The 14,581-nt window shown below is 48.9% G+C and overlaps 1 protein-coding gene across 1 annotated transcript; it reads left to right on the top strand.

The window, feature by feature from the left end:
• The first annotated feature begins 10,200 nt into the window (after positions 1 to 10,200).
• Positions 10,201 to 12,563, top strand: NPPA (natriuretic peptide A). The gene is made up of 3 exons (XM_007659403.2): positions 10,201 to 10,397; positions 10,485 to 10,802; positions 12,339 to 12,563. Exons 1-3 carry the CDS (start codon positions 10,275 to 10,277, stop codon positions 12,348 to 12,350), a joined length of 453 nt encoding a protein of 150 aa, XP_007657593.1. The 5' UTR covers positions 10,201 to 10,274; the 3' UTR covers positions 12,351 to 12,563.
• The last annotated feature ends 2,018 nt before the right edge of the window (positions 12,564 to 14,581 follow it).

A 14,581-nucleotide genomic window follows, 5' to 3' on the forward strand; every position in this document is an offset into this window, starting at 1 on the left:
GGTTTCTTGCTCATCTTCCTGTTATTAATGACATCTCCTGAAGGGTACCCCCTCTCCTTCCATCCCCCATCCCACCTCCATCTGTTAGACTTTTTGCCAGGAACTTCAGCTTCCATTAGTCACAACGTATGGATTACGGAAGGGAAAGATGGGCTCTGGCTTTATCTGTGACCAATGACGGCGTGACAGACTGACTGACTCTCCACTGGGTGGCACGGTGCAAGAAATTCTGTGGGGGAGTGGGAGGAAAACAAAAAGGGCTGAGAAAGAAAATCAAACCCCAGGAAAAAAGTGAAAAAGCACTTATATTACATTTCTAAAGAATACAGATGAATTTATAAATGAAGTAGATCCAGGCAAGTGAACATTAGCAGAAACACAACTGTGGGAGTGGAGAGTGGATCTTTGCTCCCAAAATACCTATTTCATTCTCATTTCATAAATGGGGCTGGCTTAGCACAGCTCCCTACCTGTAATACCCTTTGGCTTTTTCTAGGTAGCCCCCTATCCCTCCTCTTAAGTAGCAGAGTCACAGTGACCTAACTTCCAAACACAACCACCTTCTCCTCCCCCACCCACCCATCTGGAAAATCTGTAAATAAAGCTCAGGTGTCTAAAATGCTAATCTCCATTGATAGAGCTTATTAGTTAAGCTTTTACCGCAGCCCAGAGGCCCAGAACAGAAAGGCCCTAATTACCATCTTCACCTCTCACAAGGGGACAGAGGAATCCACACTAAAGTGTGATATTTAACTCCATAAAAATAATAATTGGGGCATTTGTTAAGCACTTACTGTAGTGAGGGGTAGCTACAAGATAAACAGCCCCTGTTCCACATGGAACACTCAGTTTAAGTAGGCAGGAGAACCAGACTTTCACTGTTGTTTTACAGATAAAAAAGCTGCAGCACGGAAGTGTTCATTGACTTACCCAAACTCACACAGCATGCATGATTTAGCCCCGGCGGTCTGAGTCTGGAACCCAGGGTAGCCTAGTGGATACAGCATAGGCTTGGGAATCAGAAGGACCTGGGGGCATTTAGGTGCTGGTTACCCTCCCTTTAAAGCTGATTGGAAACCCCAACCAAGCCTTGGCAGAGATTTGGAATAGACCAGTTTGGGAATCCAGTTAAAAAAAGGGGGGTGGGGAGGGAGGGGCATTCGCTGTCCCATTTCACACAGCAGACAAGTTTCAGAGTTGGGATGAGAAACCTTCTTGTTCTCTCAGACCTGTGCTCTATTCTGTAGGCCACACTGTTTCCCTTCAGGATCCCCACCCCCACAAGGATCGATTTTAACATCAGGTCCAGATGAGTGAGTCCAGCTGGGGTTTGCCTTCATCCGCCGTGCTTTGAGGCTGCAGGTTCAGCAAGGTTTGGAATGGATTCTTGTCTAAACCTCTCATCTCTTTTCAGGGCTCCCCCGGGGGATTCTTCAGGGGACATTAAGCCCCTGAAGCAGCCTGACCGTTCAGGGTGTTGATTTTACTTTAACTTTCTCCATGGCGACAGAAAGCAGCGTGGCTCAGTGGAAAGAGCACGGGCTTGGGAGTCAGAGGTCGTGGGTTCGAATTTCGGCTCTGCCACTTGGTTGTGTGACTGTGGGCAAGTCACCTAACTTCTCTGTGCCTCAGTTACCTCATCTGTAAAATAGGGATGAAGACTGTGAGCCTCACGTGGGACAACCTGATTACCCTGTATCTACCCCTGCTCTTAGAACAGTGTTCTGCACATAGCAAATACCAACAATAGCAACAATAGCCAATACCCTTAACAAATACCAACATTATTATTATCTGCCCTACTGGAGACCGAAGGGGGTCAGAGCCTCATCTACCTTTTAGGACAGAAGGATGAGCCAAGGACTTAAACCAGTCAGCCTCTTTCCTCTTGCAAGGCCTGGCTGTCCCTCTGGAAAGAAAAAAATGATTCGAGTACCTCCCTGCCCGGAGGTATTCCATCCCCCACACTTGGATTCCCTTTTTTTAGGGTGATATTTCATTCATTCATTCATTCAATTGTACTTATTGAGCACTTAATAAAAATTCTGGTATTTGTTAAGTGTTTACTTTGTGCCAAGCACTGTTCTAAGCCCTGGGGTAGATACAAGGTAAATCAGGTTGTCCCTCGTGGGGCTCACAGTCTTATTCCCCATTTTACAGATAAGGTCACTGAGGCTCAGTGAAGTGACTTGCCCAAGGTCACACAGGTGACAAGCAGCAGAACCGAGATTAGAATCCACGACCTCTGACTCCCAAGCCTGAGCTCTTTCCACTGAGCGACGCTGCTTCTCAGTGCTTACTGTGTGCAGAGCACTGTACTTACCACTTGGGAGAGTGATATGTGTTTAGTGCTTATTATGTACCAGGCACTATAATGATTGGGGTAGATCAAAGTTAATCAGGTTGGGTACAGCCCATGTCCCACATGGGGCTCCCAGCCTTAATCCCCATTTTACCGATGAGGTAACTGAGGCACTGAGAAATTAAGCGACTGGTCCAAGATCACACAGCAGACAAGTGACAGAGTCAGGATTAGAACCCAGGTCCTTCTGACTCCCAGGCCCATGCTCTATCCGCTAGGTCATGCTGCTTCTCCACTTGTCACAGATGGGGTCCATTGAGGTTTATGTGCCGCCCAGTGGGCCTCCAGTGGCTAAGAAGATGCAGTCCTCCCGACCAAGCTCCCCATTCCGGGAAGTTCCGGCAAAAATCTCCCTCGCACACCCAACTCCCAACTTTCATGCGGTGTCTGCCCTTTGTCAAGTAAAAATATAGGGAGGCAGCAGGGCCTAGTGGACAGAGTACCGAACTGGGAGACTGGGTCACTTGGGTACTTGTCCTGTGTGTGACCCCAGTTGGCCGGGTCACCCGACTTCGCCCTTCTCTGGCTCTCGGTTTCCTCATCCGTAAAATGGGTGTGAAATACCTTTCTCCTCCCTGTTAGAGTGTCAGCTCCGTATGGGACGGGTTTGGGTTCGCTCTGATTAACTTGTGTTTGCCCAGAGCTTGGCACCTAGTAAGTTCATAGTGGAACAGTCGCCATTAGCTCCTTGTAGGTGGTCCTGGTACTTTGTCCTGAGGGAGGGGTCCTGATGAGCCCAGGTACTTCACTGTCTCCTATTAAATCTTCAGGGCCCAGCCATTCCTACCCCAACATCCTGAGCCTTCACCAAGGGTTAGAGTCTTGAGCGGAGAGGGCTCTCCACTTTGAGTCTTCCAGAAGGGATTGACCAGCGATTGGAAGTGTAGTCGATTCGACTGTAAGCCCGTCAAACGGCAGGGACTGTCTCTATCTGTTGCTGACTTGTTCATTCCAAGCGCTTAGTACAGTGCTCTGCACATAGTAAGCGCTCAATAAATACTATTGAATGAATGAAAGTGACTCCAAGAACTTGGCCAGCACTCCTTCTTATGATCCACTGAGCCCCTCTCACGATCTTTTTTATGGTATTTGTTAAGCAGGCCAACCCAATCTGCTTGTACCCACCCCAGCGCTTAGCACAGTGCCTGGCACATAGTAAGCACTTAACAAATACCATTCCCCAAAGCATTATGTACCTATCTGTAATTTTATTTATCCCTTTGCTCTTCCCTGCCTCACAGCCCCAAAGCACTTCTGTACCTATCTGAAATTTTATTTTTATTGATGTCTATCCCCCCCCCCCACTCTTGGCTGTGAGCTCATTGTGGGTAGGGAATGTCACTATTTATTGTTGTATTGTACTTTCCCAAGCGCTCAGCACAGTGCTCTTTTACAAAGTAAAAGTTAAATAAATATAATTGAATGAATGAAAAAATATGCGTCAAGTACTGTTCTAAACACTGGAGCAGATACATGTTAACTAGATCAGACAAAGTCTCTGTCCCACCTGGTGATCGCAGTCCAAGTAGAAGGAAGAACAGGTATTGAATCCCCATTTTGCAGATGAGAGAAATGAGGCACAGAGAAACAAAGTGATTTGTCCAAGGTCACAAAGGTACATGGAGGAGTCGGGATTAGAACCCAGGTCGTCTCACTCCCAAGCCTATGCTCTTTCCACTAGGTCACACTCCTTCCCATGAGCTGATAGATTGAAACTTTGGGCTCAATCAATCAACAATATTTGCAAAGAGCTTATTGTTTGTGGAACACTAATAATCGCTTTGGAGAGTACCAATATAATAGAGTTGGTAGAAACCCTCCCTGTCTAAAAGGATCTTACAGTCTATAAGGGGAGACAGACATTAAAATAAATTGCAGATAGGGGAAACAATAGAGTAATGATTTTCTCTCCTGTAAAACGGTGATTTAAAAACCTGTCCTCCTTTCTACTTAGTCTGTGAATTCCACGTGGAGCAAGTGCTGTATTTGACCTGATTAACTTGTATCTACCACACAAGTGCTGTAGGGCTGGGATGAGTAACAGAGGATTTAAAGGGTCCACAGAGAAGTGCATAATCAATGCAGAAGAGAGAGTGGATGAGAAACTGAGCAGCAAGACTTAATGGCAAAAGCACGGGCTTGGGAGTCAGAGGTCGTGAGTTCTAATCCCTGCTCTGCCACTGGTCAGCTGTGTGATTTCGGGCAAGTCACTTAATTTCTCTGCGCCTCAGTTACCTCATCTGTAAAATGGGGGTTCAGACTGTGAGCCACACGTGGGACAACCTGATAACCTTGTATTTACCCCAGCACTTAGAACAGTGTTTGGCATATAGTAAGTGCTTAACAAATACTATCATCATTACCATCATAACCAAACGAGGGCTTAGTCTGGGAAGTCCTTTTGGAGGAAATGTGATTTGGGGAGGGTTTTGAAGGTGGGGAGAGCAGTGAACTGTCAGACAAGAATGGGAGAAGGAGTTTCAGGCTGGAAGGAGGTCTTGGGTGAGGAATCAGCAGCAAGATAGACGAGACCAAGTAGAAAGAGTAGTGACACCCTGCAAGAGTGTCCTTGAATGTTAAGAGCTGTTCATGTCCAGTTTTGGAGTCTTCACAGGATCATCTACAGTCCATCTTCCCCTCTTCTTGTCAGACAAAGTTCGCCCTCATGCAAGCACTTCATTCACACACTTATTCTCCGTCAGGGCAGCCTATGCTCCTTTTCCTTCAGTCTCCGGGAGCCACATCCATAAAGGGTCAGGGGCTCTCAGTCCGGCTGAGGAACCGATTGGCCTTGTGGAAAGAGCCCGGACCTGGAAGTCAAAGGACCTCACTTCTAAACCCGGCTCTGACACTCGCCTGCTGTGTCACTTTGGACAAGTCACTTAACTTCTCGGTGCCTCAGTTTCCTCAGCTGTAAAATGGGGGCGACATTCCTGTACTCCCTAACCCTTAGACTGTGAGTCCCAAATGGGTCAAGGACTATGCTTGACATAATAAGTCCTGAACTATTATAATCATCATCATTATTATCATTATTATTATTACTATCTGTGACTGGCTTCTCTCATTTTTCCCCTTTGTTCCTTCACCAGAAGTGGCTGCTAACTCTTCGTTTGGGTGCAGTCACCCGCAGCAAACCTCACATTGTCTCTGTCAGCCTCGCAACAGTTTTGGGAAGGGTTATTGCAGCACAGAGAGGGCAAATGATTTACCTAAAGCCACAAAGGAGAGAAGAGAGTAAAAAATGAAGCTCTCCTGTCTCCATCCAGTGACCGAGGCTGCATGCTCACTTGTCCTACCAGAGTTAAAAAAGTATCTCTTTTGAAAGGGAAATTATACATCAATTATGACCCCTCTCCCATTCCATCAATCGATGGTATTTAGTGAGCACGCACTGTGTACAGAACACTGTACTAAGCGCTTGGGAAAGTACACTATAACAGAATTGGTAGGCCCGTTGGAAGTCACTTAACTTTTCTGTTCCTCAGTCACTTCATCTGTAAAATGGGGAATAAGATGATAAGCCCCATATGGGACAATGACTGTGTCTAACTTGGTTTGAAGCTACTCCAGCGCTTAGTACAGTGACTGGCACATAGTAAGCGCTTAACAAACATCATATTAAAACACACATACAAAAAAACAACACCCAAAACCCATTCCTTGTCCACAACGAGTTTACAGTCAAGAGATGAGTTTATAGTCTAGAAATGAGTTTACAGCTAGAAGATGAGTTTATGATCTAGAGATGATTTTAGGGTTAGGGTCTTATTCTTCTTCTACCTCGGATTCTGCCTCGGACTTGAAGCCCCCAATACATTTCCACATTCCCAGTGATGTTGTCTACACATACCCCATTCATCACTATGTACCAAGCACTGTGTTATGTACTGAGGGTGGATTCAGGATAATCAGATCAGGCGCAGATCAGATTCCACATGGGGCTCATAATTTAAAGGGAAGGAGAACCGGTGATTAATTCCTTGTTTTTAGAGATGAGGAAACTGAGGCATTGAAAACTTGTGACTTGTTCAAGATTATAGGTGACAATCCCTCTATACTTGAAGCCCGACTCGAGACTGTAAACTCGTAGTGGTCAGAGAACGTATCTACCAACTCCGTTGTACTGCACTCTCTCTAATAAAATATTATTGATTGATTGAATGATTGATTGAGGCGAGTGATAGAGCTGGAGTGAGAGCCCGGGTCTCTTGACTCCTAATCCTATGCTCTATCCACCAGGCCATCCTGCTTCTCATTTTCTTTAACCCTTCTTCCCCAGAACCGAATTCTGGGAAACTCTGAAACAGTATGTTTCTCCTAGATTTGGAGATTCTTTACTCTATTTCCAATAGCAGAAAGAGGAGGGGAAATTCCACACAGCCTCTATCACTTCTTGTCTGTAAGAAGGGTTTTTTTCATGGAAGGTGGTTGAAACAAAAGGCTTGAAAGGAGGCTTTGGGATTATCCAAGGATTCTGATTACCCTTGTTCTCCTGCTCCTCAGTGGAGAATCCAAAGTTAGTTATATATGTGCCCCCCACCCCTTGGAAAGCAAGGCTAAGCTGCTTTGCCTAGTGGAAAAAATACAGGCCTGGGAGGCAGAGGACCTGGGCTCTAATTCTGACTCTCCCACTTTTCTGCTATGGGACCTTGGGCAAATTACTTAACTTCTCTGTGCCTCAGTTATTCATTCATTCATTCAATTGTATTTATTGAGCACTTACTGTGCTCAGAGCACTGTACTAAGCACTTGGAATGTACAGTTCGGCAACAGATAGAGACCGTCCCTACCCAACAACGGGCTCTCGGTCTAAAAGGGGGAGACAGACAGCAGAACAAAACAAGTAGTTAGGCAGCAATATCATCAAAATAGATCAATAGAATCATAGATATATACACATCATCAATAAAATAGAGTAATAAATAAATATATACAAATATACACAAGTGCTGTGGGGAGGGGAAGGGGATAGAGCAGAGGGAGGGAAGAGGGGCAAGGGGGAGGAGGGGAGGGGCAGAGGGAAAGGGAGGGTTCAGTCTGGGAAGACCTCCTGGAGGAGGTGAGCTCTCAGTAGGGCTTTGAAGAGGGGAAGAGAGTTAGTTGTGAGGAGGGAGGGCATTCCAGGTCAGTGGTAGGGCGTGGGCCAGGGGTGGACGGCAGGACAGGGGAGAACGAGGCACAGAAAGGAGGTCAGCGGCCGAGGAGCCAGTGTACGGGGTGAGCTGGAGAAGGAGAGAAGGCAGGTGAGGTAGAAGGGGGCGAGGTGATGAAGAGCTTTGAAGTCAAGAGTCTCATCTGCAAAATGGGGATTGAATACCAGTTCTCCCTCCTACTTAGTCTGTTAGCCCCGTGTGGGGCCCTGATTATCGTGTATCTATCCCAGCGCTTAGTACAGTCCTTGGCACATAGTAAGCCACTAACAAATGCCACAATTATTGTTATTATTATTCTCTTGCTCTCTATGGGAGAAAGAAATGGGCTTGAACATAGAGAGAGACGAATTGCCCAACTCCCTCTCTGGAACCTTGGACAGAGACCTGGGCTCACCTCACCACGGCTCCTGATTTCCCAAGGGGTTCGGTGGAGAAGCAAGTCGCAGGATGCCCCGCATCCGAGGCGTCTTCTCAGATCTATCCGGCCTCCTGCCAGGACCCCCTTGGCCAACTAAAGGCCCACCTCGCCCAGACGTGCAGGTGCTCACAGCTCCAGGAGCTCCAGTGACGGGCTCGAGCAGGATGGCAGAGCCCCCGCAGCATGGAAAAGTGCAGGGTCAACCTTGCTAATAATAACCCTGTCTTTCGGGGCAGTGCCATCCGCCAAGTTCGACCTCTAGAATCATTTCCGCCTTTGGCCACCGCTCGCCAAACCTGCCACCTCTTCAGATGCCAGATCCCTGTCAGCTGGCTCAGGTCAACCACCTCAGAGTGACTGAGAAGACCATTTCTAGAGGGACACGATGGCGCCCAGTCTTCTTTTCCTCACCATATTGTGATGAGCTCAGACTTACCCTTCCCGATACGACCTCCCTCCTGCTCCCGACAACCTTAGTGGAGGGGGGAAGGGAGGGAACAAGTTGGGAAACTGAAGCACTAAGCAACAGCATGGCCCAGTGGAGAGAGCACGGACCTGGGAGTCAGAAGGACTTGGGTTCTAATCCCAGCTCCGTCACTCGTCGGCTGTGTGACAAGTCACTTCTCTCTGCTTCGGTTACCTGACCTGTAAAACGGAGACTAAGACTGTGAGCCCTATGCGGGACAGGGACTGTATCCGACCTGATTAGCTTGTATCTACCCCAGCGCTTAGGACAGTGTCTGGTACATAGTCAGCGCTTAACATATATCGTTAAAAAAACTAAGCAATGAGATTTGCTGGTAAGACTCTTTGCTAAATCCACCCCCCGCCTCTATTCCGGTCCCTCTCTCTTCCTCCACCGTGTAAAGATAATCATCCTAGATCCCTCCACTTCAATCAATCGATCATATTTATTGAGGGCTTACAGTGTGCAGAGCACTGTACTAAGCGCTTGAAAGAGTACAATTCAACAAGACATATTCCCTGCCCACAGTGAGCACACTTGCCCTTAGATTTTCACCCTTTATTTACCCCACCCTCGGCCCTACGGCATTTCTGTGCGTATCTAGAGTGTGAACTGGTTATTGGGCAGGGAATGTGTCTACTAATTTTGGGGTACAGAGCGTAGTACAGGGCTCTGCACATAGTAAATATTCAATAAATACCACTGATCGATATCCGAAAGGTATTGATTTATATCGACGCCTGTCTCCCCCACTAGACTGCAACCTTCTTGCGGTCAGGGAACGTGTCTACCGACTCTCATATCGTACTCACCCAAGAGCTTAGTACAGTGCTCCGCACAGTGTAAGCGCTCAATAAATGCGGTCGGTTGACCTATTGAACCAGAGGTGTCACCCACAGCCACGGAGAAAGCCAGAACCCGGGAGCTGGACATAACCTAGGGCGTCCGGTGCCACTCTCCCCGGCTTCCGGCCCATCTATTGCCCCAGATAACGCGGGTGGCTTCGTTCCTGCAAAGAGAGGACGGGTGGGGTCTTCATCACGCCTCAAACCTCTGCTGGCTGGGCTCCAGGACACGGCACCACAATGGAATGGCAGTTCTGGCATCCGCTGTGCTCGCCTCTCAATCGACACCTCCTGGCAGAGTCCGAGCCGGGAAGAGCATTTCTTTCCGCTGATGCTTGGAGTGGGGATGTGGGGGTGGCTCCTCCCCTCGTGCCCCTGCCCCCTCCTTGACACTCCACAGCGATGCCCCCCTTCGAGGGGCTAGTGAGGACCCTTGCTGAGGGAGGGGAGAGAGAACGGAGGGAAAGAGGGACTAGGCCTCGGGGCTAATCGGGGAAGCCTGGAGGGCCCCGCTCTCATCCTTATTTGGGTCTCTTGACCGACCGAGCCCTAAGGGCGGGGAGAGATGGGCTCTGGCCAGCCATCCTGGGCTAGCCAAATTGTTTCCACTGGAAGGAAGCGAGAGTCCAGAGGCATCTTTGCGAGATAATAGGGGATCCTTTGCTCCTTTCACACCTTGGATGTGTGAAACCTCTCAGAGCAAATCGGCAGGAATGCGCCTCCCGCAGAAAAGGGTCCCCGGGCTGGGGCAGCCAGTCAAGGGCCAAAGCTGCCCCTACGGAGCGGCCGGGACTGTCCCATAACTTTAAAAGGGCATCTTCCCCCGGCTCCCAGCAGCGGCTCCTTCATCGCCCTCGAGTGACGGAATGGGGAGGGGTCCGGTCCTTGGGCGGGCCCGGGGTGTCGCCGGGGGCATATAAAGGGGAGGCCGGGGAGCCAAGAGCCTCAAGAACTACGGGACCAGGCTCCAGGAGAGAAAGAGAGAAAAGAGAGGGAGATAGAAAGAGAGAGAAAGCCCCACTCCGGGATGGGCCTTTGCACCGCCATCTGCGCTGGCATGCTGCTCCTCCTGACCTTGCAGCTCCAAGGTCAAGGCCTGGCCAACCCCATCTACGAGGCCGTGCCCAACAGCGACCTGGTGGATTTCAAGGTAAGGCCGAGCTCCGGCAGGCCCGGGACAGGCCCTCCTGGAGGCCAGCGGGCCTTGCCCTCTCTCCTCTCTTTCTCTCTCCTTTAGGCCTTGCTGGACCGTCTGGAGGACAAGATGCCCTCGGAAGAGGCGGCCGTGCCCTCGCAAGGATTTAATGAACAGAACGACGAAATCGGGGCGGCCCTCAACCCCCTGTCGCCCTGGTCCGGGGACGTTAGTCCGGCCCAAAGGGACGGGGCCCTCGGACGGGGCCCTTGGGAGCAGCCCGAGAGAGCCGCCCTCTTGAAGAACAAACTCCGGACCCTTCTGACCGGTCCCCGCAGCCTAAGGAGATTCTCCAGCTGTTTTGGGAGTCGCATTGACAGAATTGGAGCCCAGAGCGGACTCGGTTGCAACAGCTATCGGGTAAGAGGGGTCGGAAGCTGGGGAGGGGGTGCTGGGGTGCAGAGAGGAAGGACGTATGCCCTTACTACAGTGCTCTGCGCACAGTGGGTGCTCACGGAGAAGCGGTGTGGCTCACTGAAAAGAGCGTGGGCTTCGGAATCAGAGGTCATGGATTCGACTCCCGGCTCTGCCACTTGTCAGCTGTGTGACTGTGGGCAAGTCACTTAACTTCTCTGTGCCTCAATTACCTCATCTGTAAAATGAGGATTATCTGTGAGCCTCACGTGGGACAAACTGATTACCCTGTATCTGCCCCAGCGCTTAGAACAGTGCTCTGCCCATAGTAAGCACTTAACAAATACCAACATTATTATTATATACGATGGAATGATTGAACGAATGACTACGGAGACCCTGGGGCCTCGAAGGAGGAATTTATGACCCAGAGAAGTCCGAGGGGGGTTAATGAGGCACGTTCTCCTCTGAGATTCCCTAGGTGTCCCAGGCCGGATAGATGCAGCGTGGATTAGTGGAAAGAGCCTGAGCTTGGGAGTCAGAAGTCATGGGTTCTAATCCCGGCTCTGCCACTGGTCAGTTGTGTGACTTTACCTTCCCTGTGCCTCAGATACCTCATCTGTAAAATGGGGATGAAGACTGTGAGCCCCACGAGGGACAACCTGACTACCTTGTGTCTACTCCAGTGTTTAGAACAGTGCTTGGCACATAGTAGGTGCTTAACAAATACCATTATTATTATCGCAGGCTTCCCTGCGAGGTTAACTCTCTTCCTGGGTGCATGGCTAGAGAGAATGAGGTTGCCGTCTCCAGCCCCCAAAGCTCTGGGGAATCGAACTCTTCTAGGACTGTACTTTTACCTGACTCCGGCGTGGACTCGGTTCCCACACGAGAGGCAGTGTGGCCTAGTGAACAGAGCACGGGCCTGGGAGTCAGAAGGACCCGGGTTCTAATCCCGGCTCTGCCACTTGTCTGCTCCGTGACCCGGGGGAAGCCACTTCTCTGTGCCTCAGTTAAGCCACTTCTCTGTGCCTCAGTTACCTCAAAGTAAAACGGGGACATAGGTGGCGTCCAACCTGATTAGCTCATATCTACCTAAGCGTTCAGTACAGCGCCTGGAACATAGTCAGCGAGTAACAAATACCATTCAAAATGCGGGGAGAGGTCTAGCTTCCTCCAAGGTTGCTCCCATTCTGATCATTCTGGGAAGGGTAATGATTTGGGGTGATGAGTTTTGATCCAAGGGAACAAAGTTAGCATCAGTTTGGAGATTCGGTCAGGCTGGGTTGAATGCAAAGGAAATTTGCCTCAAAGAACATTAGGGTAAAAGGAAGAGAAAGGGCCACAAACCCCTATCAACAGTTGGCCGGGCCTGGTAAGACTGAAGGATCACTAAAGGAGTAGATCCAGGACAAGTCTTTATTCACCATGGCCTTTCAAAGATTCATTTTTAACTATCAGCTCTCAGCTCACCATCCGATGTCCAAGGTTGTCAAGGTTGGGATGCTGTTGCTAGCCAATCGTATCTGTGTTTTTTTGTAGTCTCAAAGATAACTGCCCCAGAGGCGACACGGCCTGCTGATTTCGCTCAGACCCTAGAGGCTTCATATCCTCGGTCCGGCCCGAGACTTGAACCCACGGTTCCAACTGCCATCTCCCGGTGCCATTTCACGACTGATCCTTTTCAATGTAGATAGAACGATTTCACCGTGGCTTTCTGTGTTTGTTTTGTTTTCTTACATTAAATCTGACCAAGGATGACTGCTCGCCGCGGTTTGAGAATAAATATGCCTTCAGCACTCTGGACAGAAGAAGCGCTCGGGGGAGGGTGTGATTCTCTTTCTGTCTCCCGGGCGAGGAGAGCCGGATTTAGGCCAGGGATAGCCAGATTTAGGCCTCGTCCCACTTTGTCAGACTCGGGCGGGCAACGAGGTCCTGCCCCCGTTCGCCTTGGGAAGTCATTAGCCCCACGCACCGCTTCTCACGGAACGGCACAGGAAACAAATAGAAATCAGCCTGCAAGCCTCAATTCCCGTTGTTCTGACTTCAATTACCACCGACACGTTTTACAACACATCTACGTAAACACTCGGATTTTTTTTCGAGGGTTTTTCTGATATCTCGTGCATCGTATAATCTCCCCATCCCATCGGCCGTAGTTTTTTACTTTCATCTCCACTAGGAATTCATTATCTTCGAAACCAAAGTTATGCTTCTGAAATAGTAGTTTCACGGTAAATATCGAACCAGTAGTAAAGTAATAGCATTTATTAAGTGCTTGCAGTGTGCAAGACACTACTAAGAGCCAGGAGAGAATACACAGATGGGAATTAGACACAATCCCGATCCCAAACACCAATATCACAAGAACTGGGGGCTCTCCTGTTCTGTCTGTTGTATTGAAATTCCTTAGTGATATGTTGCCCTACATATGAGTCAATGGCTGGGAAAACAAAACAAAAAACCCCAAATTTTCATTCTAGTGAGATGGTGGTAATAATGAAATTGATCCATATTGGGGTTTTTTTTTTCCTGTAGGTTATACCTGAAGGAATATGTTCTCAATCAACAGTATTTATTGAGTGCTTGCTGCATGCAGACCATTGTACTAAGCAGTTGGAAGAGTACAATACAGCAGAGTTGGGAAATATGTTTCCTGCCCACAACGAGCTCACAGTCTTCAGAGGGGAGACAGACACTAAAATATATTATAGGGAGGGAAATAGCAGAATATAAGGATGCGGAAATAAGTGCCGTGAGGCTGCAGTGAGTATCGGTGCTAAAAGGGCACAAGGTCAAGTGCCTAGTGGAGCAGAAGGGAGGGTGGTTAGGGGAAAAGAGGGCTTAAGAAAGACCCTACGATTTTGAGAGGGTTTTGAAGGTGGGGAAAGTGGACTGTCGGATAGGAAGGGGAAGGGAGATGTGGCCAAGGGGTTGGCGGTGGGATAGATGAGATCAAGGTACAGAGAGCAGGTTGATGTTCGAGGACTAGACTGTGCAGTCTGGGTTGTAGCAGATCAGTGAGATGAGGAAAGAGGAAGAGGCTATTTGAGTATCTTAAAGCCAAGGGTAAGGAGTTACTGTTTGATGTAGAAGTGGATGGGCAACCATTGGAAGTGTTTGAGGAGTGGGGAGATAAAGGACTCCTACTTAGACTGTGAGCCTCACAGAGATTGCATCCAATCTACCCCAGAACTTAGAACAGTATCTGATGCATAGTAAGCGCTTAAACACCGTTAAAAAAGGACTGGTCTTTTGAGGAAAATGTTCCTAACAGCAGAGTGAAGTTTGGACACCATTAACCTGTTTTTCTGAGAAGGGACCTGGGACTCTTCACCCCTGGAGACTGTTCCTAGCCTGCAGAATCACCCTGGGGAAATCGTGGCTGCTCTGTTTCTCTCCTTCTGAGCTATGCCTCTGGCTTTTGAACAGGGAGGGGATTCTGAGGCAAGGGCAGACGACTTTAGAAACCCTCCCTGATAAAGCACAGTGCCCACTACGAGACCAAGTAAGAAGGAAGTGGCCCTGAGCCCGGAGGGGAGAGGGGAAAGTTCAGGGAGGGCCCACTGCGACTCTAGTTTTAGACTCTCGAGGGAGCACAGAAACTTTGATTAGTAAGTGGCTATAAGAGGTAGGAAGGAGTAGAAACTAAAGCAATAAAATCAGGAAGCCAGCTTTCGGCATGATCTTCAAACACACAGTAGAAAGCAAGTTAGATTCCCCCTTGATGGAAGAGACACTACTGTATGACACCACATCCTTTCCCAATTTAAAAATCCAAGCTC

This window comes from Ornithorhynchus anatinus, chromosome 5, assembly GCF_004115215.2.
Source record: "Ornithorhynchus anatinus isolate Pmale09 chromosome 5, mOrnAna1.pri.v4, whole genome shotgun sequence".
In the NCBI taxonomy this organism is placed as follows: Eukaryota; Metazoa; Chordata; class Mammalia; order Monotremata; family Ornithorhynchidae; genus Ornithorhynchus; species Ornithorhynchus anatinus.

Excerpts from the sequence above, each read along its gene's own strand:
- NPPA (XM_007659403.2), top strand. The coding sequence starts at position 10,275 with ATGGGCCTTTGCACCGCCATCTGCGCTGGCATGCTGCTCCTCCTGACC. Across the intron at positions 10,398-10,484 it reads GCGACCTGGTGGATTTCAAG|GCCTTGCTGGACCGTCTGGA; the intron begins GTAAGGCCGAGC and ends TCTCTCCTTTAG.